Genomic DNA, 26,626 nt, shown 5'->3' on the forward strand with positions numbered 1-26,626 from the left:
ATTATCAGTTGATCTGGTCATACTGAGCATCATTCCTCCCATCTGTTCCTATTAATACTTACTCCTTTAATTTCTTCCTCTGTGTGATTGAAGTGATGTCAAAACGGGTATTTTCACTCTGTTTTTCTTTCAGACTCTGTTGTCCTGATTCCACCCCCCCGCTTTTCTCTTCAATCTAGCCATGAAGGGTGATGAAATTCACAGTAGTCACAAAATAAATCAGTATTCACTGAGCTGCATGCTTTCCCCATCACGGTGCGAGGCCTCAGTGGCCAGAAGGGATCAAACAAAGAAGCAATGTGTGAGTGTGTAATTGTGCTCCTTGCTTCGTGGTCCCGTCGTAAGAATGGCATGTTCATTTGCAGCACAAATTGCTCCAGAAATTTCCTTTTTTACTTTTCACATCTTTATTCCCTGAGCATGTTTCCCTGTTCCAACGTTCTTGTTTTCTCTCCTGTTCTTCCCAAACACATCACCTCACTTTTATTTTTTAGTCTATCAAATTTCAATTTGTTTTAGATGGTTTCATTATTGATAACTGTGCATCGAGAGGTAATGATTTGCAGTATATGTTTTTAGTCTGTGGTCTCTACACTTAGGGAATTAATTTGAAACAGCAGTCTGTTTGCACAAGGATTCTTAAATGAGTTGGTTTATAGCAAATAAAAGTTTCATTCCTCTAGTCCATTAAAAAAAAAAAAAACAACTGTTCTGTGGTTGAATTTTCTTCTTTTCATCTTTGGCCAGATATAATGAGGGACTTTTATGTTATTTCCTACTTTGTCTTCAGTGTACTATATTTTTCAATTAAAAAAAAAACCCAGACTATTGTTAGTTCTTCTGCTCTTTAATGAATCATTGGATTGGAAAATAACTCATTATATCATCAGGCAGAGATATGTTCCTTTATTTGCATGTAGATAGTGAAGATGAATAATTTATCTAATGTTATTAGTGCAGGCTGCATTTTACTGAAATCTCAGCAGGATATAATGAAGTTTGTCTCATGCTAGTGTAGAGATAGCATGCCTTTGCATAGTCATTATTGAACTTTTGGCATCTCTCAGAGAACTATTATGTTAGCATGCCAGTCTTGCTCACCTCTTCATTAACTGGACTTTTGATTGAAGAGTTGAACTTATCTTGAAGATCTGTGAAATCTGGTGTGCCAAATGCTTGCTTGACTCCAGCTATGTTTCTACAGCAGAGCAAGAATTTTCAGAATGAATGAAGGACTTAATGTTTCTTATTAAAGTGATTACTGCAAAAACGCTTTGACTGATGGTTTTATTACTTCTGGTCATGAAAAGCTATCTGTAAGACAGACATGGAAGCAATGTATCTTTCTGAAACGAAGGATGATGAAGCATGTATATAATTGTCTATTATGTATATATATATACATTATATATATATATATATAATTGTACTAATTATGTATTTGAAGTTATTTTAAATAATTGCTTTGAAAAAGTTGGCTTTGATTTGCTTACTACATGATTGTGTGTGGAGGTCAGCAGATCTCCTCCTGAGCAGCAGTAAAGCTGGACGTCAAAAACAAGCAGCTCAGTTGACTTGAAGAACTGTTCGTTAAAGTGGAGATTTTGATGGCAAGTAACAGGGAGGGTCTGTGGATCTACCTTCTTGAAACTGGGAGACTGTTTGGCGTGAAGAGTGGACAGGTGGACTAGCCAGGATTTGAACAGGAACTTCCTGAAGGTGAGGCAGTGATAGGAGGCTTGCTAAGTCTCCACGGACGGTTAGTTGATTGGGGGTTGTGCACACGCACAGCAGAGTCTGGAGTGGGCCCAGCCACCCACACTCACCAGCCTGCTGGAGCCTGCACGCACATCCCGGGAAGGTGGGGCGGACTCAAAAATGGCCCTAACTCTGAGTGACGTCACTGGCTCATACACAGTTCCATCAGCAGATAGAAATCTCATTGGCTTGTGGTGTTTGAACAAATGTGTGATCATTCTTTCCTCAATAAAAAGCTATGCAGATACAGAGTTGACCCTAAGAAGTCATGCTTGGTGGAGGGGAGTGGATATGGAGAACTAAGAAGGGGCAAGGACAACCTTTCATTGTAGAGAGACAGATTTCATAGATTTAGTCTAGGTAAGCTAGTAAAGAAAACCAACAACAGTCCTTGGTGGGGTGCTGTCTGAATTAAAATTTGCCACAATATATTATCTACAGTGTTCTATATTAAACAAGATATTACGATACATGCAGAGAAAGCAAGTACACCCATATGCAGGAAGAAAAACAAACCAGTCAGTATAGACTGTCTTTGACCAAAAATGTTGGAGTTAGCAAAGACTCCCAAGTCTTTGCTAAGTAAAATCATGTCAAAAGCCTTTAAGGAAAGGATGATGGCAGTGACGAATACAGAATCACAAAAAAGATGGAAAGGATAAAAAAGAACCAAGGGGAAATTGAAAAGTACAGTAAATTAAATGTTCATTCAAGGGGCTCAATTGCAGGTTTGAGATGGCAGAAGAAAATCAGTAAATTTGAGGACAGATAAATAGAAATGATCCACTCTGAATAACAAGAAAAATCAGCAGGGACTCAAAGACCTGTGGGGCAGCATCCAGCAGACCAGTTAGTGTGTCACGGAGCTACAGAAGGAGATACAGAAAAAGTGCCCCTCCCCAATTTTTTTTTTTTAAAGTATTGTATGAAAACTTCCCAAACTTTGTTAAAACAAAACAAAACGAAAAAAGAAAAAAAAAAAACATTACTTTATGGAGCCAAAAAGCTACCTGAATTGCAGGTAGGAAAATCACAGAGATCCAAGAAAGCATAAGAAAGAAGTAACACATTATGTACAAGGGGAACAACATTAAGATCGATAATTGACTTCTCATCAGATGCAACAGAGTCAAAGGCAGTGACCTTTGACAGTTGAACCTTGAACGACATGGTTTTTGAACTGTGTGGTCCCCTTCTCCATGGATTTGTTTACAGACCAGTGCTGTATGTGTATTTTCCTCATGCTTTTCTTAACATTTTGTTTAGCTTATTTTATTGTAAGAAGTGTGTAATACATATGACATATAAAATATTTGTTAGTCAGCTGAGTATGTTATTGGTAAACAGTGTAAGCTATTAGCAGGTAAGTTTTGTTATATGTGGATTTTCAGCTGTTTGGGGGTTGGGCCTGCTCACCTCTGCAGTGTTCAAGGATCAGCTCTATTCAGTGCTCAGAGAAAAAAAAAACCTGTCAACTAATAATTCTATATCCAGCAAAAGTATCTTTCACAAATTAAGCAAAATAAAGACTCTCAAATAAGCAAAGAATCTGTGTTGCTGGTAGATTTCCTTTACAAGAAATAGTAAAGAAAGTTCTTCAGGCAGAAAGGAAGTAGTATCAAATGATAAGTTGAATTCGCAGGAGGGAATGATTGTTAGAAATGGTTAAATATGTGGTTAAATATTAAGTCCTTTGTAAAGATTTTAAAACTATATAGTTGTGGGGCGCCTGGGTGGTTCAGTCAGTTAAACACCTGACTCTTGATTTCGGCTCAGATCATGATCTCAGGCTTATGAGATCAAGTTCTGTGTTGGGCTCTGTGCTGGAGTGAAGCCTGCTTAGGATTCTCTCTCTCCCTCTGCTCCCTCCCCCAAACAACAACAACAACAAAAACTATACAGTTGTTTAGAACAATAATTATGACCCTGTGTTTTGGGGGTTTATGCAGCTGTTAATATGTGTGACAACAATAGCACAAAGAGGGAGGAGGGAAAAGAAATGGCATTTGGACGACTGAATATCCATATGCAAAAAATGAACTTAGACCCTTATACACAAAAGGGTATAGACCCTTATACACAAAAAGTAACAAATTGGATCCTAGACCTAAGGCTAAGACCTAAAACAGTAAGACACTGAGAAGAAAGTATAGAAGAAATCTGTGCCCTTGGGCTAGGCCAGGAGTTCTTAGCTAGAATAGCAAAAGCATGAGCTAGAAAAGAAAAAATTGAGAAAGTACACTTCATTAAATTGAAAAGCATTTACTTTTAAAAAGATACTATCATGAAAGTGAAACTGTAAGCTTCAGACTGCGAGAAATATTTACAAATCACATACTTGACAAAGGTTTTGTAAGCAGAATAAAGGATTCTTAGAACTCTATAACAAGGCAGCTACTCCAGTTAAAATACTGGCCGACTCCTGGAGTAGACATTTTTATTAGTGAGGGTTCTCCAGAGAAACAGCCAATAGGGTGTGTGGGTGGGTGGATTTGTTGAAGAGAAATGTATGATAAGGAATTGGCTCACGCTATTATGGAAATATTTTGGAGACTGAGAATTCCAAAGACCGTAGTCTGCAAGCCAACGCTCTGTGAGAGCTGATGTGTAGGTCCAGCCCAAGTCCAAAGGCCCGAGAATCAGTAGAGCTGATGGTGTAAGTTTCAGTCTGCAGCTCAAAGAAGAAGACCAAGAAGAGCCTGTATCCCAGTCAGAATCTGAAGGCTGGCAAAGAGCAATGACCCAGCTGTGCAGTCAGATGGGAGTTATTTCCTCTTAGCTTCCTTGTTCTATTCAGGTCTTGGATTGATTGGATAAGGCCCACTAGTGTTAATCAGTCTCCTGATTCAAATGTCAGCCTTATCCAGAAACACCATGCAGAAACACAAAAGATAATGTTTGGTTAAGTGTCTGGACACCCTGTGGCTTAGTCAAGTTGACACATAAAAATTAACCATACCAACATTTTACCACACAAGACATGCAGATGGCTAATAAACACGTGGAAAGGTGCTCAACATCGTTAGTCGTTATGGAAATGCATGTTCATTCCAACCACAATACTGGATTACTTCTCACTAGAATGGCTGTTGTCAAAAAAGTTGCAACTATAAGGACTTCGTTAACAGTGTGGGGAAACTCAAGTCCTCATATGTTGCTGGTAGGATATAAAATGGTACCACCACTTTGGAGAACAGTTGTTTCTTATAAGTTAAACAGAAATTGACCACATGACCCAGCAGTTCCATTCCTGGGAGTCTGTCCGGGAGAAATGAAAACGTATGTCCCCATGAAGACTAGTATGTGAATATTCGTAGAAGCAAGCATTATTCTAATAGGTATTAATTGGAAACAATCCAGATGTCCGCCAGCTGGTCAACAGATGAACAGAATGTGATATATTTTGGAATGGAAGCAAGGGTGGACTGTAAATAAGCTTGAGGGAATTCTTAGGGTGATGGAAATGTTCTAAAATTGGGTTGTTGTGATGATTGTACAACTGCATGTGTTAATTTAAAATCATTAAATTGGGGGCACCTGGGTGGCTCAGTTGGCTAGGTGTCTGCCTTTGGCTCAGGTTATGATCCGAGGGTCCTAAGGTTGAGATTTGGGCCAGGCTCCCTGCTCAGAGGAGAGCCTGCTTCTCCCTCTCTCTTTGTTGCTCCCCCTGCTTGTGTGTGGGAGCTTTCTCTGTCAAATAAATAAGTCTTTAAAAAAAAAAATCATTAAGTTGTATACTTGCAAGGAGTGAATCTTACAGGATGTACCTCAGTGAAGTTATAAAAAAATACTATGTATATAATGAGCAAAGGACAAAGTAAGCATGGAAGAAATAATAATTGGAGAATCTGAAGGGGACGGGAAGTCTTAGTACTGTTCTCCCGTATTTTCTACCACTGCAATTCAAAATTTCAAAATTATAAAATTTTTCATGGCTCTTAGAAATAGTCTGTTTTTCTTTCATAATAGTTTTAAAAAATAAGTCTAAAAATTTTTGTCTTAAAAAAATCTGACCCTAAAGTGTCACCTTATCCCAGCCTTTTAATTTTTTATTTCTTTGATGTGCTGTTTGCTTTGAGCAGATTGATGTGCTGTTTGCTTTGAGCAGATAGTCTGCTTTTGCACTTTTTTTTTTTTTTTTTTTTTTTTTAATTCCCCAACAGTGAGTTGGTTGGCAGGCCTGGTGGTCAGGTAAACTCTTCCTGCTTCATTACATACCTGGTCCCCGCTGGAGAGCATGCGTACCTTATGGAATGACATTCTGAGGATGTTTCTGTTTCCGTCATCTGTACAGTTGAAATGTGCAAATATTTTAAGCAAAGAACTTTGACTGCAGGATGCGCACACAGCTGTTTTTCCCTTTGGCAGTATTTCTTAGGTCAATGGTTCCATCTTATGTATATTTTGTTGTTTGTTTCATAACAGAAGGTACATGAAAATATTAACTCATTTGTTGAGAGCAGTCAATTGAAGTTCTGTGGCTGACGCTGTCGTGTATTTTTATGCTTTCATTGGAGGTCACTCTGTGAGACTGCTGGGTCAGAAAAAGGACAATGGAAAGCGCCTGGGTGGGGCACGATTGGATTTGCCAAAGATCAGGAAGAATCCGCTGATAGAAATCATTTCCATCAATACCGGGTAAGTGTCTCTCAGACTTACCCATAAAATACTCAGTATACTCCGTGAATTTAGGTTTTCCCTCTGGACATGGGACAGAATAAAGCAGTTGAACATTTTCACGGGAAAGAAAAAATCAAAAAGCTCTAAATCACATGAACATAGTTCCCTCTTAGAGGTTCCCTGTGTAGAAGTTACACATTGATTTGCAGCAGGGTCTTAGGCCTTTGATTAATATTATTCTGACATCTTCTTGTTAACAAACTTGGATTTCATTTTCCAGCCATGCCCTTGGGTTAAAATATTTTTTAAAAAGAGTTTTGTTGTTGGAATGATTAATATATGCATCATCTTTGTTTTTTCAATAGAATTACAGTAAATAATGCCCGAGATACTAACCATGTTTTAATTATGAACTCTCTGAAATTCATGTTTTAAAGTGTTGCCCTTGGAGTGCCTGGGTGGCTCAGTCAGTGAAGTGTCTGCCTTCGGCTTAGGTCATGATCTCAGGGTCCTAGGATCAAGCCCTGTGTTGGGTACCCTGCTCAGCGGGGAGCCTGCTTCTCCCTCTCTCTCTGCCCCTCCCCCTGCTTGTGTGCTCTCTCTTTCATATAAATAAATACAATCTTTAAAAAAAAATAATAAAATAGGGGCACCTGGGTGGCTCAGTGGGTTAAGCTGCTGCCTTCGGCTCAGGTCATGATCTCAGGGTCCTGGGATCGAGTCCCTCATCGGGCTCTCTGCTCGGCAGGGAGCCTGCTTCCCTCTCTCTCTCTGTCTGCCTGCCTCTCCGTCTACTTGTGATCTCTCTCTGTCAAATAAATAAATAAAAATATTAAAAAATAAAATAAAATAAAATAAAATAAAATGTTGCCCTTATGAGCTTTGAGCTAAAAATAAGCGTTGTTAACTGAATATTAAGCACTCTTAATTTCATATCTTAGTCTGAAGTTCCTGACCTTACTATTGACTCTTGGTGAGCTCGTTTGTACTTTGTTTTATTTGCGTTAATGGAGTTTGTCATCAATATTAGTGTAGTCTGGAAGTCTGATGAGGCAAAGGCCTCCTCTTCTTTAAGTCATGGGAGTCGCTCCACTCATCAAACCGCCTTGCGTAGGCTTAAGCTATCTTGCCCTTTTTTTTGTTTTAAGATTTTATTTAAGAGAGAGAACGCGCCTGGGTGGGGTGAGTAGAGAGAGAGGGAGAAGGAGAGACTCTCAAGCAGACTGTACGCGGAGCCCTGGGCCCAGCGCGGGGCTCAGACTCACGATCCTGGACCATGACCTGAGCTGAAGTGAAGACTTAGACACTCAACCAGCTGAGCCACCCAGGCAGCCCCGTCCTGCTTCTTTCTGATTTCGGCTTCCTTCCCTCTTTTTTAATATTGTTTTCCTCTGTCCTTTGCATCTTTCATGCTGTTTCCCGTGGGGAGCCGGTGAACTTGCCTTTCTCCTTCTCCAGCATCGTTCTTCCTCTCCCTAAGCGGTGCCTCCGTCTCCCCCCACACACTCCCAGCTCTGTCGTCACTGGTCATCTTTTCTCTAGTTTTATCACCTTCTGCTTAATCCTTCTCACTACTGCCAAAGATCAGGGAAGGCTGAAGAAGTCATTTGGTTTTTCCCAAAAAGCCGCCTGGGGTGACTTTGATTTGCCTTGGTGAATTTGTCTGGGACCAATGTCTGGCCTTCAGCACCGAAGATTCAGAGACCTGCACTCCTCAAGCTCAGAGGCCCGTGATTAAATCAGGGTATAGTAGTGCGAAATGTCGTTACCGCGTTGACTGGAGCATCTAATATCTTCTCGCTTTTGTGCCTGAGCCAAATCAGAGGCATAAGGCTGTTTGCTTCTCCCTCTGTCTCCATTCTCCTGCTCCTTTCAGTTGTACCGCAGTTTTTCTTTTTACTCCTGATTTTCTACCTAAAATCGCCATATCCCCACATTCCCCATCGTCCATATTTGCCTTATTTTCTTCTGTAGCACTTCCCATTATTGAAATAGATAACGAGTTCATTTGTATTTTAATCGTCTCTCCTCACTGGCATGTCATAAGCTCCAAGATGGCAGGAATTTTCGACTCTCTCGCCTACCACTGTATCCTTAGAATACGGAAGAACATACACAGCAGGGATTTAATAAATATTTACTTACTGAATGAATGAATGATTGATTTTTATAATTTGAAAGTTTAATGGGTTTATGCTAAATTCTCTTCACAGAACAGATTGCCTTACCAGTTGGACAGTAATACTTGGAGTTTGGCTGAGCATGCTTTCTCCTGAACAATGTCTTTAGGAGGGCAAAGTCAAGTGTTTCTGTGAATCTCTCTCTCTCTCTCTCTTTTTTTCCCCCATATAGGATTGATCATCCCCTTTTCGCCAAGATACATTTCTTTACGCATGTTAATATTTTAGGGTCTGTCAAATAGATCCATTTGATTTCTTTGAGGTGACTTTGCCCCTCTTGTTGACCTCTGGAGTGTTGCTTTTAACTGTTGGTTTTCAAAGATGCTTTATTTTTCTAGTTTCTCCGTATGTCTTCATGTGGTTGCTCCCTGCCTCACCCTCCAGGGTTCAGTCTCACTGACCGGCTTGAGATTCCCAAACTCAAGATTCTCCTCTGTCTTGACTGCAGTCCCCTGTGCACGCCCTCTGGTGTCCTTGGCATGTCTTAGCCTTTCCCCATTCACCATGTTGGTAATCCTTCCCTGTGCTCTTTTGGGGTGACTGCTTATTCCTTTCTCCGTGATTGGGCTGAATACATCTCTCCTTCCACTACGCACCTACGTATTCCCTATTTATCTTGGTTATGGTCCTGTAAGACTGCATAATTTCTATTTTAAATTGTAGGCTACTTGGGCTCTGGAAGTATTTCAGGTATCATTATATTATTATCTCTGAGGTCAGTGTCTGCTCCAAAGTTGAGTATGCAGTCAATAATTTGTTTTATTTATTTATACATGTTTTATTTTAAGGCCATCACTGTCTTTTGTTGCCATAAGAAATATTGATAAATTTGCTTTAGGTAGTCATTTTAAATGGCATTACGTGAAACATTTTGAGGTTTTTATTTGGGTTTCCCTTCTTTTGGATTTAGTGTTTCTTAAAATGAGGCTACACTATAAACTCTTAAGTTTTTAAATTTTTTAAAGATTTTGTTTAGAGAGAGAGGGCATGCACACCCATGAGCATGAGCGTGGGGGTTGGGGCAGCAGGAGAGGGAGAGAGACAGTCCTCAAGCAGACTCCCTGCTGAGTGTAGAGCCTGGCACAGGGCTGGATCTCAAGACCCTGAGATCATGACCTGAGCCAAAAATCAAGCATCGGACATTTTAAAGCTCACTGGATATTTGCCATCACTCTCTCATATTACCATATAGAATTTCCCCTTAGTAAGTAAATTAGCAAATATGCCTTTGATGTTAAGAGAATGTAGTCCATACTATCTATCTCTGGATGAGATCTGAGTTTCTAACCCTCCCTGACTACTAATCCCTTCCCTGAATCAGCTGTGGCCTTATCATTTGCTCTCAGGTGAGAGCATCCCCGTGGGCATTTGTCACAGTATCACTCCTAACATCTTAGCTTGGATTTTATTTCTTACCTCTGGTGCAGCTCATTGCTTTTTCTTTTTTTTAAACTTACGTTCAGATGTTTTGAAAGAGGGATATCCGTAAGTATTCCTCTCAAGAGAAAATAATCCTTTCCATCAAAATCTTGACAAAGTTTTATTGCTTTCAAATTAAAAATGGGCATCTTAAATTTCATATAAATTTGTCCATTCTCCATTTGGGAAAGGGCTCACATTAGCAGCAAGTTTTATTGTGTGTGTTAGTAAATTGTTGAAGTTACTATTAGAGTCTACAAAGTTGTTCTGCTTTGTTACATTTCTAAAGGAGCATAAGGACTGTATTAATGCTTTACCAGCGAAAAAGTCAAACATTTCAGGTCACGCGAGATTCTGGAGGAGCGGAGAGATCACAGTCTCTAATGAGGGTGCCTTTTATTTCTTCAACAACATTTATCTTTTCTCCTAAACCCTCTCTCTGGCATCCAGTTACCCATCTCTGTTTATAGCTGCTGTGTCGAGTAGATAAATTTTGATCCGCTCGAGTCATTGCTGCAGTTTGCAGCACTCTTCTTGTTTTCCGAGGCGAGCTTTTCGAGGTTAGCTGCCGGTTGCCTCGTACAGCTCCTGCTTCTAGACTGTCTCTCGTGCGGCAGAGACGCCCTGCCGAGGAAGCGTGGCGAGGCACGTGTCCGTCTGGTGTGGGGATAAGACAGGGATGTGACCGCGACTCTGACAAACAGGTGAGAAGGAAGTTAATGGTGATTGCTGATGCGACCTGAGTGCCTACTGTGTGCCAGACACGAGTCTTCGAAGTGCATATTCTTTCCTGTACTGAATCCTCACAACAGCCTCGTCAGATTGGTTTTTAGTAGATGACGAAAGTCAAGTGCAGAGAGGTTAAGGGACTTTTCCATTGTCACGTACCTGGAAAGCGGCTAAGACCGAGACTTACGTGTTAACGTCCGTCAGATACTTTTGTGGGTGCAGAGGAGCAGGGAAGCTTCTCCAGTGTGGCCGGCAGAGAGGGAGCTCGTGGGAGCCGAAAGATCTTTGCATTACAGAGACTTTTGAATCGGGCCCTGCAGGACAGGTAGAATTGTGATGCATCTGGATGGAGGTATCGTCAGTTTCAAATGACCACTGGCTGGGTGACTTGAAACTTCACAGATTCATTACGTTACCATTCCGGAAGTCAGAATCTTACACAGGTCTGGCCGTGCTAACATCATGGGATAGGCAGGGCTGCGTTCTATAGGCTGTTGGGGAGAATCGGTTTACTTCCTTTCTTCAGCCTCGGGAGGCCGCCCACATTCCTTGCTTATGGTCCCTTCCTTACATCTTCAAAGCCTGCGGTATTCTATTTGTCCTCCGACTCTCTCTCCCTCTCCCCCTTTTAAGTGATTACACTGGAGCTACCTGGATGATCCGGGATACTCCCTGTATTTTAATGTCAGCTCTCACTCCCAGTTGGCATGCATAGTTCCAGGGAGTAGGACAGGTGTGATGAGAAAGCGGGAGTTAAAGAAAAGAATGAGCAAAGGTGTATGAGTGGACCATGGGAGTTGTTTGTGAAGAAGGAAATTTTCTCCAGGCAGTCTGATGTTTCCAACTCAAGGAAAAGTGGGATAAATCATCTTTTGTGTGAAGAGTGTAATTGCCCCAGGGTGAGAAATTACACTTAATTCAGGTAGTAAAGGATAGGAGAGCCACTGACGACTGGAGCAGAGGTGAGAAATAATCGTAGCTGGGCAGTAGGATGATGTTGCAGGTACCAGCCTGTAACGTGGGTTGGTGTTGGAAGACAGGTGCGGGGCGCTCACTTATGCGACCGTTACAGCGAGCCCGCCAGGGAGGCCTGAGGGCCCGAGTGTAGTTCCAGGAATGAAGAGTAAGGATGGCAGAACTGTGTCACAGTTAAGAAAATGGGCTTTGGGGCGCCTGGGTGGCTCAGTGGGTTAAGCCACTGCCTTCGGCTCAGGTCATGATCTCAGGGTCCTGGGATCGAGTCCCGCATCGGGCTCTCTGCTCAGCAGGGAGCCTGCTTCCCTCTCTCTCTGCCTGCCTCTCTATCTACTTGTGATCTCTCTCTGTCAAATCAATAAATAAAATCTTTAAAAAAAAAAAAAAAGAAAGAAAATGGGCTTTGGCATGCCCCAGTGGAATTACTTGTAACCATTGATTTGGGAGTTCCGAAGACCGGTGGGGGATGGGAACACAAGGCCACAGAGAAGAGGTGTGAGTGGGTAAGTCGCTGAAGGTTGAGTGCTCGATGCCCGCCGGTGCATATGAAATGGGAGGAGTCATCTGTGAACTAGAAGTAGCCGGAGACGAGGGTTTGTGAATAGGGAGCGTCATCCCATCACTTGCTTTTGGCCCCTTCAGGGGAAATTGTGTTGACATAGCTGAACCGTTTCAGGAGAGTGGGCAAATTAAAAACCAGATTCAAAATTAGTAAGTTTTGCTTCAGGAAGATTACTCTTTTGAGGAGTTTAAAGGCAGAGAAGCGGACTCTAGAGAATGGAAAGATGTTTCTGCCTGGGCCTGTTTAGAGGCAGGGGGTGAGGAACAGAAATATATTGACAGCAGGAACTGTTTCAGTAGGATCATGTATACAGATGGAAGGGTAAGCCTTGGCAAGGACGAAGGACACTTTTGTGCGTCCTTAGGCAGAGGAGTAAAGGACATGAGTAAGCCTAAGGGTAGGACTGAGTTCTTTTTCTTAAAGATCTAAAAAAAATGGATTGTATAGAAAGTGGTTCTGTTCTTTTGTGCTAGTAGGTGAAATAGAGGGTAGTGTTTCTGTGTTTTGTCCCTTTATGTTTTGTTGGTATACTGTGATCTTTTGATGGCCCTGACTCGAGATGGGGTGAGCACTTCATGGGAATACCAGGCTCCCTCCCTAGGATTTGTCAGCACTCTTCTCCCCTCTCCTCCTCCCATTGGTGTTGGTGTTTGGTTGTTATTCCACGCCATGTACTTTCTGTAAACTGGAAGTGACATCACATGCTAGATCCGAATTAAATATCCAGCCGGAAATAAGCTAGTTTCTGAGGTAAAGATAAAAATTTGAAGATTTATGCCAAAGTGCTTCATTTTTTTCATTAAATTGGTAGAATGGGGTTATAGTTCTGAAGTAGAGTTTAAAAAAAAGGGTCCATCCAACACTGTGGTCCCTATAATAAGGAGTCATCTTGTGCATAGACAGAAGAAGTATGCTGAGGTTGGAAAGCTCAGGTTTTATTAGGGGCCCATGTGTGTGATTGTCTTGTTTTTTCCTAGGAGTGGAGACGGAAGGTCCTAGGTATTGTAGAGACAAAAAGTCAGAGGTTGGAAAGTGGACCATAAAGAAAATCTGTGCCTCATTTTTGCCTTCTCTGTCACTATTAAAGTCATCAGTTTTGACAGTCTCTTGGCAATTTTTGCTCCTCCAAAGCCCAGAGTTGGATGTTGCTTTGCCGTTCTGATAGAAGTTGTATTGCTTTTTAAGTCCTACTATCAGATTATCCCTAGTTTGAAGGGAATAACCCTCCCCTGGGCTGAGCAAATCTAAGAAAATACTGTCTGACCCTGTAATATTTTACTAATACTTTCTCTTTTAAGATTTATCTCAGTTTTCTTGTTACTTGCCATCTGTCAGACATAAAATGATGGTATATGGGAATCTTCATGGGGGCACCTAATATTCTTTGAGATTACATACTTGAATTTATTATCATTTTTTAAAGTATCTGTTACTTTTTTCCACCTGTAGCATCATGTCTTTGTGGGAAAAAAGCTAACTTGAGTGTGTTCACTTTCTTTCTCTATCCCAGTGCTAGATTCATAGGTGCTTTCTAAACATTTGAATGAATGAATGAATGAATTTGAATGAATTGAATCTGAATGAATGAAAGAACAACAATTTATTTTTTATAAGTGGAGTTGTTTTTAGAGAAATATAATCACGACTAATAACATTTTGTTACCTTTCTGGTTCTAATGATTACAACATGCAATCATTATTAACTAGACATAATCACATTTGAAAATACAATTATCATGTGCTTACACATTACCAGGTATTGTGTTAGGTATTACGATATATGCAAAGGTAACTACATTAAATGAACTAATCCAAAACACACAGCTCTAAACACAGACTTAATTGCAGCTCCTGGATGGGGAGGGTTTGGGTCTCTTTCTATTCTGTATTTTAGGGAATGATTTTAGATCGCAGTATGACTATCTTTCTAGGGGCTAAGGGTGCACAGCAGGGACCCGCAGACCTTGAATTGGAGAGCTGTGAGACACTCAGGCACTTCCTCACTGCCCCTCTATGAGCTGCAGTGGCGGCCACACAGTAAAACGGTTTCCATGGCCTTTAACCTCCAACAGGACTACCGCCATTGTCAGTACCGTGTGCGGAAAATAAAACCTCAAATTCCATCTTTTTCTCTTACTGTTAAGTTAGAGCTTTCAGAAGATTACATTGTATAAAGAAACATTTTTAGAGATATTTAATTAGAAGCATGCTAAAAAGCTCTTAATTAAGGTTCTAAAGAATGCATTACAAGGTTGAATATATGTGGGATCACACTCACTAGGGTGAATCCTTTTCATATTGTGTGAGGACAAGGTTTGGAAAATCTTAAAATGTCTTCAAAATGACTGCATATTTTAGTATATTCAGTAACGATTTGAGTTTTTTTCTTAGCATTGTGTAAAGAGATTAAGATTTTTTTTTTTTTTTTAAGTTCATGCTAGACTGTTGTTCCAGTGTCCTGATGATATAAATCATGGCTTTCTTTTGAATATGCTGTCTTGAGAATAGCTCCTTCAGCTTCGGTGCCATCCTTAGACACAGCTGTTAGAAGGTCATAATACCTCTCTCTAAGAGGCAGAATCCCAAGATAAGACATTTCCCAGAAAGGATTTGGCAGACTATATAGTCATTCTCTTATTTAAAAATTATGGGTCTCTATTGGCTTTTTGTATATCAGGCACCGATGACTGCAAATTAACCCAAGCCAATTTCGTTATGTACAACTAAATCTTAGGATTTTGTTTAGTTTAGTTTTTTGATAGACAGTAGTCCCTACCAGTGGGGATTAGTTGCTTCCTTATAACCCAGCTGTCAGGCTCTAATGATAGCAAGTCCCAGTCCAAAATCTGTAATAAGAACTTACTAAGCAAGCTGGCACGGTCCAGATGTTCTTACAAGCCTGGTGAAGTCCTTATTCTCTCTCCTTTCGGGTGATTAAAACACACCTTGCATGAAAGCTTCATTAGAGTCCAGTGAGACAGTGTGGTCAGCCTCAGTCAGAATCCTCTACCAGTGTCTGGAGTGATGGTCCAGTAGGGACCAAGCCAGAAAAATATCCTTAATGTCCAAGCCAGGGCGACCCAAAGTGTGGTTCATGGACCAGAGGTGGGTCATTAACTACTGATGGCAGCTCTGTGACAGGTGGAGAAATTGAGAGCAAACACCTTAGAAACTTTAAAGATAGTTTACCATTGCTGCAATATCTTAGAATTAATTTTCATTGTGTTTTATAAAAATAATGATTTACAAGAGATTGGAAATCAAAATCCTGGCCTGTAACTATAGTTTGAGAAACACTGTAAAAAGATCCTTTACCATGTTGTGGAGACTATTTTAGCCAATCTGCTTACCTTGAGTGCCACTGATTTCACTAATTAGATCTTGTTTCTAATACCTCTTGTCCTAGGAGTTAGCCCCGTGTCCTTAGTAGCTGGGCACTACTTTCACAAGTGAAAACTTATTTCTGTCATTTATGATGCTAATTTGCAAAGCCTCTGCTGTTGACCACAGGTAATCTCTGGAAGGTAGTCTTGCTGATTAATCACTAGAAAAGAGACACTGTTCTTTGGAGTTGTAGCTTCAAAGGACTTGCACATTTTGGATGATGCTCTTTACATTAGATTCTTTCAGAAGTAAACTGTGGAAGTCCTCACGTGGCATATGGGACCTGAATCGAGAGGTTGTAACTGCTCTTTTAGCATGTCCCTCAGATGAGCAGAGAGCTGTTACTATTCTCATTCTTCTATAAACTTATGGAGGCCAAGAACCTTATCTCCTGATCACGAGCCTGGAATGTGACATCAGTTGATTCCTGGAGAAGGCAGTGGAGTCCGTGGCGTATTGGAGAGAGTTCTGCATTGGGGTTGGAGTCACAGACAGTGTTGTATTCTGGCTGGGTGGCTCAGATAAATTAGATCCCTCTTGGAGCTGATCTCTTTGCTCACGGAGACACATGCTACCTATTACATGTGTCGCCTGGCACAGTATGAGTACTTTAATAAGTATTTTCCTCTGAATTTTGATGTTGCTCTACCATTCTACCACTATTCCCTGAGACGACTCCTCCGTTTCCTTTCTCTTCATCCTTTTTTAAAAAAAGATTTTATTTATTTATTTGACAGAGAGATAACAAGTAGGTAGAGAGGCAGGCGGGGGGGTGGTGCTCAGGCTCCCTGAGCAGAGAGCCCGATGGCAGGGCTCGAACCCAAGACCCTGAGATCATGACCTGAGCCGAAGGCAGAGGCTTAACCCACTGAGCCCCCCAGGCGCCTCTCTCTTCATCCTTTGTACTGTGCAGGCGAGGACGTTTCTGGGGCTGCAGTTCATTCTGTCCCTCATCCGCTTATCAATAGCCAACATCACTTGTTCACTGGTAAGTGAATGACAGACTTAGAAAAATTTAATCTTAGTTTCTCCCATAGCTTTTGGTATAGTGTCTTGCTCACAGTATTCACCTCATAAATATTTTAGTATTTTAGTGACAGCAGTGTTACTCAAATGCAGAACATTTTTTCTGGCTGAACTGGAGTGTAATTCTAATTACTTCTCTCTTGCTCTAGACGATTGTTTTGCAGAAAAAGAGAATATGGTAATTGGGACTATGAATGAAGTGAAACTTATCTCAAACAATTAAATGTGTGAAATTGAAGTATTTATGGCAATTTTGAACTTGTTACATTTTTACTTTTATCCAAAAACTGGTTGTCCTGAAATTTGCCGCTTTGTCGATATCTTTGATGAAATTCCCAAATACCTTATTTTCAGTTAAATACTGTTGACATGAGATTTTAAAGTCATCTCTTTTTTAGTGCCTTATAAAACGGGATTTGGGAAAGATCACTCGTAAGAACAGTGGATGGCACTATTGGTTCACACCTGTGAAGTAATTATCATTAAGTAGAACATGTAAATGCTCGTATAATAAATGCCTTTGAATGAGAGGCCCAGCTAGAAATTTTAGGCCATATTAGGATGGGGATTTAATCTTAAATTTTGTAAATTCTTCTTTACGTTATCACTGTTTTATGAAAATTTTGGGATGAATACATAACTGTCCTAGTAACTATATATAAAGAAATGGTTGGTTTTAAAAAAGCATTTCAAATGCTAGCATGTTGGAGGATATACCATTGCTCTAAGTAAAAAGTACACCTTGCTTACTACTTTTCTAATTAAACAAAAATATGCGGTTTGAGGAAGGTAAAAAAAACCTGAAAATTTAAAGATACTCAAATTTGGGTGAAGCTTAAGAAAACCTTAGGTTTTGGTTAATTGAGTAGAATGGCTGACACTTTCTTCAAGTTAGTTCCTGGATTGTAATGGCGAGGAGATACTTTAATTATAAATAGTTACAGATGTGTTTACAGTTTAGAAAGTTTTTTTATTTTATTGCATGTGTGGACGTCTTTTCTGCTTGTTCATTAAGAAAATCAAAGAGCCCCCTGTCCGGACATTTATTTACTCAACAGATGTGGTGGGACATAAGTTATGTGATGAGGATGGGTGGATGCGTCCATTTGGTGTTGGCGTCTGCCCTCAAGGCTCCCACGGGAGAGTGAAACAAGCCCTTAACGATTAGAGCCTTGTCAGTGCCACAGTACGGGAGGAGACAGTTAGGTCAGGACCGTGGCGGTTGTTAAGGACTTTCACAGAAAGTGCCTATGCAGACTGTGTCTCAAAGTTTATCTCCTCGGTGGGTTCAAAGGCAACTTCAGCAGGTGGGAAAACACACATGAACAGCGGTGTTGAGTTGCCGCATATGGGGATTGTGTGCAGGCCGTGTCCTCTGTAGGGAATGATGAGTCGGTTAAGTGTGGTGGTGTTCTGAGTAAGGGAAAGGGAGAAGGAAGACAGAGAGAAAGAGAGAGAAGGAAGGAAGGGGGGAGAGGGAGGAAGGAAGAAGGAGGGAGAAGAGAGGGAGAGGAAAGAGAGAGGTGGCTTGAGGGCTTGAGATTGCTTAGGTTCTAATCTGGGCCTCCTCATTTCATCATTTGCCGAGTGACATTGTGTGAATTATTCAAGCCCTCCATCAGGCTCTATTCTCTTACTCGCACAATGAGGATAATCATAGTGTTGTGAGAATTGAAAGATCATCTGTTAAAGTAATTAACACACTGCCTAGCCTATAGCATCCGTTCCGTGTAATCATTATTAAGTTTACTACTTTTGCAATGAAACAGAAGAGAAATGTGAGACTTAATTAGGTTGCAGTTTGCTGAGGACCACGGGGTAGTCAATGGCAGGCCTGGGACTTGAACCCCTTCATCTGACCAGTTCTTTTTCCTGTAGACCCCGAGGTCGGCGGTGGCCGGCTCAGTTTTTTATCCTTCCATTCAGACTGCAGTTGTTGAGTTAATTGAAAGGAATGCCAGTGGGAGCTGAAGTTTGAGACTACAGGGGTGGGGATGTCGTACTAAACCTGGGGGTGATGCGGTGGGCCCCAGATTTTTAAAAGGAGAATGTCCTGTCAGAAGGAGGTGGGTGAGGATCCTGGTCACATGCCTCTCAAGGTGCGTTCGGTCTATCCAGTGGAGTGAGTTCCCTAGTTTGATGTTTTCATTTGGGGCTTAAATCACACAGATTTAGAGATTAAGGACTCCTGCATCTGTCTGCCTGTCTTTCCTTTCTTCTTCTTCTTCTTCTTCGTCTTCGTCTTCGTCTTCGTCTTCGTCTTTTTTCTTTTTTAACCAGTGCTTGAGTTAGGGTGCATGAAAAGGAGTTGCACTGGGAAGGGCATGTTGGGAGTGGAGGTTGTGGCTATATCCAAAGAGCTCCCATCTGTCAATTTTCCTGTTGCTTCAAGAAAACTTACTTTCTAATCCTTATCAGGGAGGGGAAAAAAAAACAACCCTCTAAAACTTGTCTAGCGCAACTTTAATTAAGGATAATTGGATTACACATATGATTGTGGATAAAGGCTTGTCAATTTTTCAACCCCGAAATAATACATATCTCATATTTATTCCGGAAACCACTTAAAAAAATTTCTTTTTTCTACATCTCAGCATGGTAACACCAGTTGTTTTATTTTTCATAACCCTGACAAAGCAGAATGTTTTGTTTGGCTTTTTAAAAAAGCAATAGTGCATGTAGTTACGGCCTCCTTTACTTTATCTGATGAAGCAGTCTGTGAGGAATATCTGTTTTTCTGTAAATTCACTAAGGAACCTGGGTTTAAGGCAAGGTCATTTTTTAAAATCCTGCTCTGTGTTTTCCAACAGCATATGAAGCTTCGTGATTTGTGATGTCTATTTTAGTTCTTCTTAGGTTCTCCTTGAAATAGCTATTAATTGTGAGAGGTAGTATGGGTTGAGGAAGGTCTTTCTACCCTGTAAAGTATCTTTTATGTAACATTCCATTATAGTTCTTCTCCTTCTCCTCCTCCTCCTCCTCCTCCTCCTCCTCCTCCTCCTCCTCCTCCTCCTTCTTCTTCTTCTTTTTTTTAAGATTTTATTTGTTTGACAGAGAGACAGCAAGAAAGGGAACACAAGCAGGGGGAGTGGGAGAGGGAGAAGCAGGCTTCCCGCGGAGCAGGGAGCCTGATGTGGGGCTCAATCCCAGGACCCTGGGATCATGACCTGAGCCAAAGGCAGATGCTTAACAACTGAGCCACCCAGGTGCCCCCATTATAGTTCTTGAGGAAAACGTAAACTGTCTGAACCGGGATTTTAAGACTGTTCTCTTCCTCCCTCACCCCCTTTCCCTATCTCTCTGGTTCGTTCCCCCCACATGCCTCTACAGATTTACGAGAATGGTATGTAAGGATGGATTGATTTATTTAGGACCAGTAGCACCTTGTGCCTGGAGGACCTCAAGATTGGTGGTCTGCCTTAATTCATTGGTTTGTCTGTATATGCGTTTGGCCTATGCTCCTTCACTCATTTATTCAGCAAACATTCGCAGGCTCTCTGTTAAGTATCAGGCACTCCGAGCGCAGGGAAAGAAGCAAGGCCTGCCTAGTTTATCCCTGCCCCCTGAAAGTCCCAGTGTAGCATAGTTAACTGGTAAATAATTCTGTTTTGGTCTCCATGGAGTGTATATGTCTGTGACTTAGGGTCGTGTACCTAGAAATGACCACAGATATATAGAAAAATAACATAGGATGGCCCCAAATGGGCTTGTCCCACAATAGTGTTCACCACATGGAATGTGGGAGCTAGTGGGACCCTCTTGGTTAGTGGATTACCTCTGGGAATTCATTCACTGTGCTCACACACTGTTCTCACTACAGAGTTTGGGCAACCTATGGTCCCTTCAGTGTTTATTCTCTGCTTACTCTGTTAAACTAAGAGCCTCTGATCTTATTTCCAAAGAGTGAAACTGTTCAGACAGCTTTCGGCAACCCTAGCTTCCTTCTCATTCTTATTTCCACTGTTAGGTTTATTTGTTTATTTTCCTACCTAAATTTTACAATTATGTATAAAATAAGAAGCAGATCAATAAAGACAGAGACACTGTCAACAGCAGCGCTGGTGTTGACACGTTGAACTGATTTTTGAAAAAGAGACGTCTGTCTGCGCCAGATGTCCACCAGGAGGGAGTGGGGCTCTGCGTGCCCCCGGCGCAGGGTTCATTGGCATTCAGAGACACCTACTAGTGGCTCCTTGGAGGCATATTGTGACCTGTTACCATGAATTCTCAGGGTAGATTATCATAAGTGCGTGACGGAGGAGAAAATAGTACAGGCATTCCCGGGTTTCTTTGGTGTTTGATTTTTAAGTCCTTATCCATACCTGCCCTAATTCAGAATCCAGCGCTCATGGTACGACTGTTCTATGACTCACACATAGTATATTTTCCTGGTACTACCCCACAGCGCTAATTGGACACAGCATGGCTATGGCTTGCCTCATTTCTTAATTCGGTTTCTCTAACCCGGCACTGCTTTGATTAGATCTTAGTGGTTCCTGGACCACTTTGGTTGACTGATCCTGCCATATCCGTATTTTCTGATGTCTCTTATCTTGCAATCCCTTTGTCTTCTCTAAATTATTGCTCAGTTCCCTTACCATTCTTCCATCTTTGTGTATCCTGTCCATCCTTGAGGAGCCATTATCGTGAAGATATTTTGATTTCTTAGACATTTCGGTCTTCAGTACCATCAATTGCTGTTTCTTTCTTTGCATCTAGTATAGAATGATCAGCTGTGGGTTTTATTTATTTGTTTTTAAGAGTGGACGTTTGGAAGAGCCTTTTCTCTGAATTTAGATATATTAATAACAGCCAAAAAGTAACTTTGATAAAGCTAGAGTGTCCTTTTTTTTTTTTTTCAGAACACAATACGTCATAAATTTACCTTTGTCTTTTTATTTTCTTTCCTTTCTGATGGTTTTGACTGCAGTTAACTTTGGCTTGTTTAACATGTGCTATAGTTAACCCTTGAATAAAACAGGTTCGAACCTCATGGGTCCACTTACATGTGGATTTTTTAAATTAGCATTCATACAGCCCCGGAAATGTATGTTTCTCTTCCTTATGATTTTCTTAATAACATGTTTTTTTCTCTAACTTACTTTTTGGTAAGAATACAGTTTATAATACACATAACAAACAACATATGCGTTTATTGACTGTTTATGTTATTGGTAGGGCTTCTCTGGTCAACAGTGGCTAAGCTTTTGGGGAGTCAAAAGTTTTATGTGGATTTTTGACTGTGCAGGGGTTTGGTGCCCCTACCCCTCTGTGTTGTTCAAGGGTCAACTCTACTGCATATTATAAAGCATAAATTTGCAAATATATTTCATTAGGATGAATTAAAAGAAGTGGAATTATGTCAAAGAGTGCTTTCATGGGGTTCTTACAAGATAATATAATATAAACTCAAAGCACTTTCTACTGGCTTTTTTTTTTCTTTTTTTTTTAAGTAGGCTCTGAGCCCAGCATGGTGCTCGAACTCACCCTGAGATCAAGAGTCATAGGCTCAGCTGACTGAGCCAGCCAGGTGCCCCTCAAATTGCTTTCTAAAACATTGCCATTTACAGTGCCAACAATTAAGAGGATACATACTTTATTCCACTAAAAAGTTTTCATTATTATCCCCATTTTAGGGAAACTGATGTTAAAGAGGTTAAATAATGTGCCCAGAGCTACCATCTTAGCATAAATGTAGCTAAAAATCGCAAGCTTCATATACCGAATATAAAGGGCCATTGGGCATAGTATAAGGAGTGTAGTTCTGGAGCCGAACTGCTTGGGTCTAAATCCTGGCACCAGTGCTCACCATGTAAGTCTGAGCAAGTTTGTCTGTGCATCGGGGTTTCCATCTCTGAAGTGGGAACGTTCATAATATGTAATAATAACTTTCATAGGCTTCTCGTGAGCATTAAGTATATCTATGCATAGTTTAGAATATCATCTGGCAAATCATAATTACTGTCTAAGTGATTGCTATTATTATTCTCATCATTAATTAGACTGTGTTTTCTTTATTTTTTTAACCCCATGTATGTTCATTCTTTCTTTCTAAAACAACATAGCCATTTTGGGTAATCCGGTCACTGAACCATCCAAACACTTGTATGAGTGAGTGAATGGATGAAGTAATGCCTGGAACCCACATCTTTGACTTTTATATAATTAGGGTGTTTTATTAAAAAATGTCACTTGGGGGTGCCTGGGTGACTCAGTCAGTTGGTGTCCTATTCTCGGTTTTGGCTCCTGTGGTGATCTCAGGGTCCTGGGATCGAGCCCCGCATGGGGCTTTGTGCTCAGTGGGGGGTCTGCTTGGGGTTTCTTTCTCTCTCCTTCACCCCCCACTGCCCCTCCTGCTTGTGTGCTGGCACACATGTGTGCTCTTCTCCGGAATAATTAAAAATCTTAAAAACAAAAAAACCTCCTTGTTTTGGTGCAGTAGGTGAGAAAGAACTAGTTGAATTTAAATATATCCACTGAAAGTATATAGGTGTGTCCTTTGTAACATGTGCTTGCTGAATGTTTACATGGATGGTGGGATGACACGACAGTTTGCATAGGGAGCTGCAGGTTGATCTAAACTCTTTATTAGTGGTTTGTATTGCCCGAGACCTCTTGCCAACTAATGAGAATGGTCTGAGGCCTTTCTTGTCAAAGATGAGGGGAAAAACCCCTTTTAATTAGGGATAGACTTTGCAAACTATTTAATAAGTTCCTTTATTATTTGTAGCCCTGTGGCCAAATACCAACTGCCCACACACCTTCTCCATACAACTCTATTCTTGGATAATTAAAAACCCTTTGGTCAGATTCATATATTCAGAGGCTATAAGAGCCGGAAAGGATTTTAGAGATTAAAAATTTTGGTTTCGTAGATGATGAAACTGAGGCCCCCTGGAGTCTGGCAGCCCTGCACATCACACCTGCTCATAGGAGAACTTGGTTTGTGACAGACAGAAGAGGCTACTCTGATGGGTGGTGCACCTTCACTTCAGGATTTTAGAGCTTGGGGAAGGAGTAGAAGCTTTTGTTGTCTGCGAGACATCGTATAATCGATATTTTATGTTAGTTTGTATTTAAGTATATATAGGTTGAAACACCAGAAAATGGTATCATTTTGGCCATTAATGTTTGGTGAATGAACAGTGGAATGTTGCGAAATTATCTTTCTATTAAGAGAATTGAATTAAATGGGATAAAGAGGCTATTGCGACTCAAGGCTTCTCTTTTGTTGTTTGAGAACCTCCATAAGAATTCCAGACTTTGTATCTCCTCGCATTCATCTTCTGTTCGTGCATTATTTGCCTTTCCTGTCTGTGTTTCTGATTCTACTCTTTACCTTTCTTTTTCCCTGTAGGTTTGTGTGTGTTGTATCCTTAGCATCTAATAGTGACTGGCAAATGGAAGCGCCCCCCAATTTTTTAGGACTCAGTTTCTAAATGCCAGTGGTATGTTTTCATTCTAAAGTCTCTCTCGTTTCCTCAATATGTATTTCAATGTTTCGCAGGGTGTGTTCTGTGAGAGAATGAAGCCTGAACCTAATACTTGAATGTTCGGCGGCATTCACTGTGTAAAATGAATTAACTTCTTTCTTAGACTTCTAGATTGGTAAATACCTGTGTACCATCCTCGGGAGAATTTAGAAAATAACCGCTCAGATTATTTTCTGTAGATAATTATCTTGGGACACTGGATGAGAAAGTCTGATTTATTCTCTTCGCCTGATTTCCCTTCTTGAATCTTAGTTTTGTAGGAAGGTCATCACCGATTGACTTCATTTTGATGTTGGTTGTTTCTTTCACTCCACGTTTCCTTACGTTGCATTGACTTCTTTTTTACTATGGGTTGCTGCGAAATTTGCATTTTGCTGCATAGGTTACAGTTAATTTGGTTATCTTTTAAAGAGAAACACAAGGAGTAAGTGTGTAACAGAATTCTGACAGTGCTCTATCTTTCTCATGTAAAGCACCTGTCACTTGAATGTCAAACTGGTTGTTGCGTGGGTGGGTTTGTGTGTGAGACATGATAGCACCATGACCACACAGTTCCAAGGGCAAAGGAGGGGGTCTGAACTAGTAGATCAGAAGATGGTTACCACCGAATTGGCCACCACAGTTGACTCTGACAGTCAGCCTTGTTTTTAGGCATGGCCTCTAAAACTGGCAACTATCTGAGTTCTTACTTCCAAAGGAGTCAATATTAGACACGTTAGGGCACAGTTATAGAAAATCCCATGGAATCTACAACAAACCTCCAACCACTCGTGAGTGACTTTAATAAGAATGCCATGTAAACCCACAAAAAGCAATCCTATTTCTACATACTAGCAATGTACAATTGTAAACCGAAATTTTAAAAAATTACACGGGAGCTCCAAGAAAAATTATTTAGGTATGAGTACTTAGGTATAAGTCTAACACATCATACTGAGATCTGTATGTTGAAAACTATGCAATGGAAGAAATCAAAGAAGACCTAAAAAAATTATAGACCTATGATGCTGTGATTTGGAAGACTTAACATGGTAAATGTTATCAGTTCTTCCCATGTACATCTATAGATTTAAAGTAATTTTAACACAAATTACAGTTTTTTTTTTTTTTTCCAGTTATGGATAACCTGACCCTAGATTTTATAAGGAGAGACTAAGGAACTAGAGCCATCTAAAATAGTTTTCAAAAAGAATAAAACTGGAGGAATTACACCACCCTAATTTTTTAAAAGATTTTATTTATTTATTTGACAGAGAGAGATCACAAGTAGGCAGAGAGGCAGGCAGAGAGAGAGAGAGAGAAGCAGGCTCCCTACTGAACAGAGAGGTCAATGCAGGGCTTGATCCTAGGGCCCCGAGATCATGACCTGAGTCGAAGGCAGAAGCTCAACTCACTGAGCCACCCAGGTGCCCCACACCACTCTGATTTAAAAGCTATTCTAAAGCAGCAGCAATCAAGAGAATGTGATAGTGGTGAAGGGATAGGCACATATGTCATTGGGAACAGAATAGCAAGTCTAGAAAGAGAACACAGAATGGCCAGCTGATTTTTGACAAAGGTGCCATGTCTGTCCAACATGAAAGCAGTGAAAACATCAAATTTTGCTGGAACAATAATTAGCCATATGGAAAATGAAAAAAAAGAAAAGAAAAAAACCTTTGACTTAAACCTCACAGATAGTGACAATTAGCCCTGGTATTAACCATCCACATGTAAAATTTTAAATTTTAGTATTCTAGAAGAAAACATAAGGAGAGCATTTTTGTGATCTATGGTGAGGCAAAGAGTTCTTTGATATGTTACCCGAAGCATGATCTATGAAAGGTAAAAGGATGGACTTTGTCAGAATGAATGTGTTTTGCTCTGTGAATGATACTGTAAAGAATAAGGTGCAGACCGGGAGAAAATATTTACATACCATACCCAAGCATAGCAGTAAGATCCAGAAGAACTCTCAAAACTCAGCATGAAAACAAAAACCCATTTAAAAAATGGGCAAGAGGTGTGAGCAAACGCTAAGCCAATGAAGATATTCCAATGGCAAATAAGCACTAAGAGTGTTTTTAGCATCATTACTAGGCTAACTTACATATTAGACTAGGTAAAATTAAGAAATCCTAACAGTATCAGGCAGAGCTTAGGAGTGAACAGAATTCTTACACATTGTTGGTGAGGATGTAAAATGATACAGCCAGTTTGTAAAGCAGTTTTGCAGTTTCTCTAAAAAGTGTCACATCAACTTAGCTTGTGAGCATTGATCCCATTTGTGCTGATGAGAAATGAAGACTTCGTAGGAAAACCTGTACGCAGGTGTTTGTAACAGCTCCCTTCCAAATCGTCCAAAACCAAATACATTTCGTATGGCCTTCAGGGGGGAATGGATAAATAAACCGTGTTACATCCATTCAGTAGATGGTGAGCGTGAAAACATGAATGAATGATTGATACCCTTTGCATCCTGGATGCATCTCAGAAGCGTT

The 26,626-nt window shown here is 40.6% G+C and overlaps 1 protein-coding gene across 4 annotated transcripts in view; it reads left to right on the forward strand.

Moving 5' to 3' along the window:
- Positions 1–26,626, forward strand: part of CDKAL1 (CDK5 regulatory subunit associated protein 1 like 1) — a 628,275-nt gene that overhangs the window by 211,749 nt on the left and 389,900 nt on the right. For all 4 annotated transcript variants that reach the window (XM_032861632.1, XM_032861630.1, XM_032861633.1 and 1 more), the window contains one exon: positions 6,276–6,396. In XM_032861632.1, coding sequence (XP_032717523.1) covers positions 6,276–6,396 — 121 coding nt within the window. The remainder of the gene's footprint in view (positions 1–6,275; positions 6,397–26,626) is intronic.

The sequence above is a fragment of the Lontra canadensis genome, unplaced genomic scaffold (genome assembly GCF_010015895.1).
Source record: "Lontra canadensis isolate GAN:19392208 unplaced genomic scaffold, GSC_riverotter_1.0 scaffold21, whole genome shotgun sequence".
In the NCBI taxonomy this organism is placed as follows: Eukaryota; Metazoa; Chordata; class Mammalia; order Carnivora; family Mustelidae; genus Lontra; species Lontra canadensis.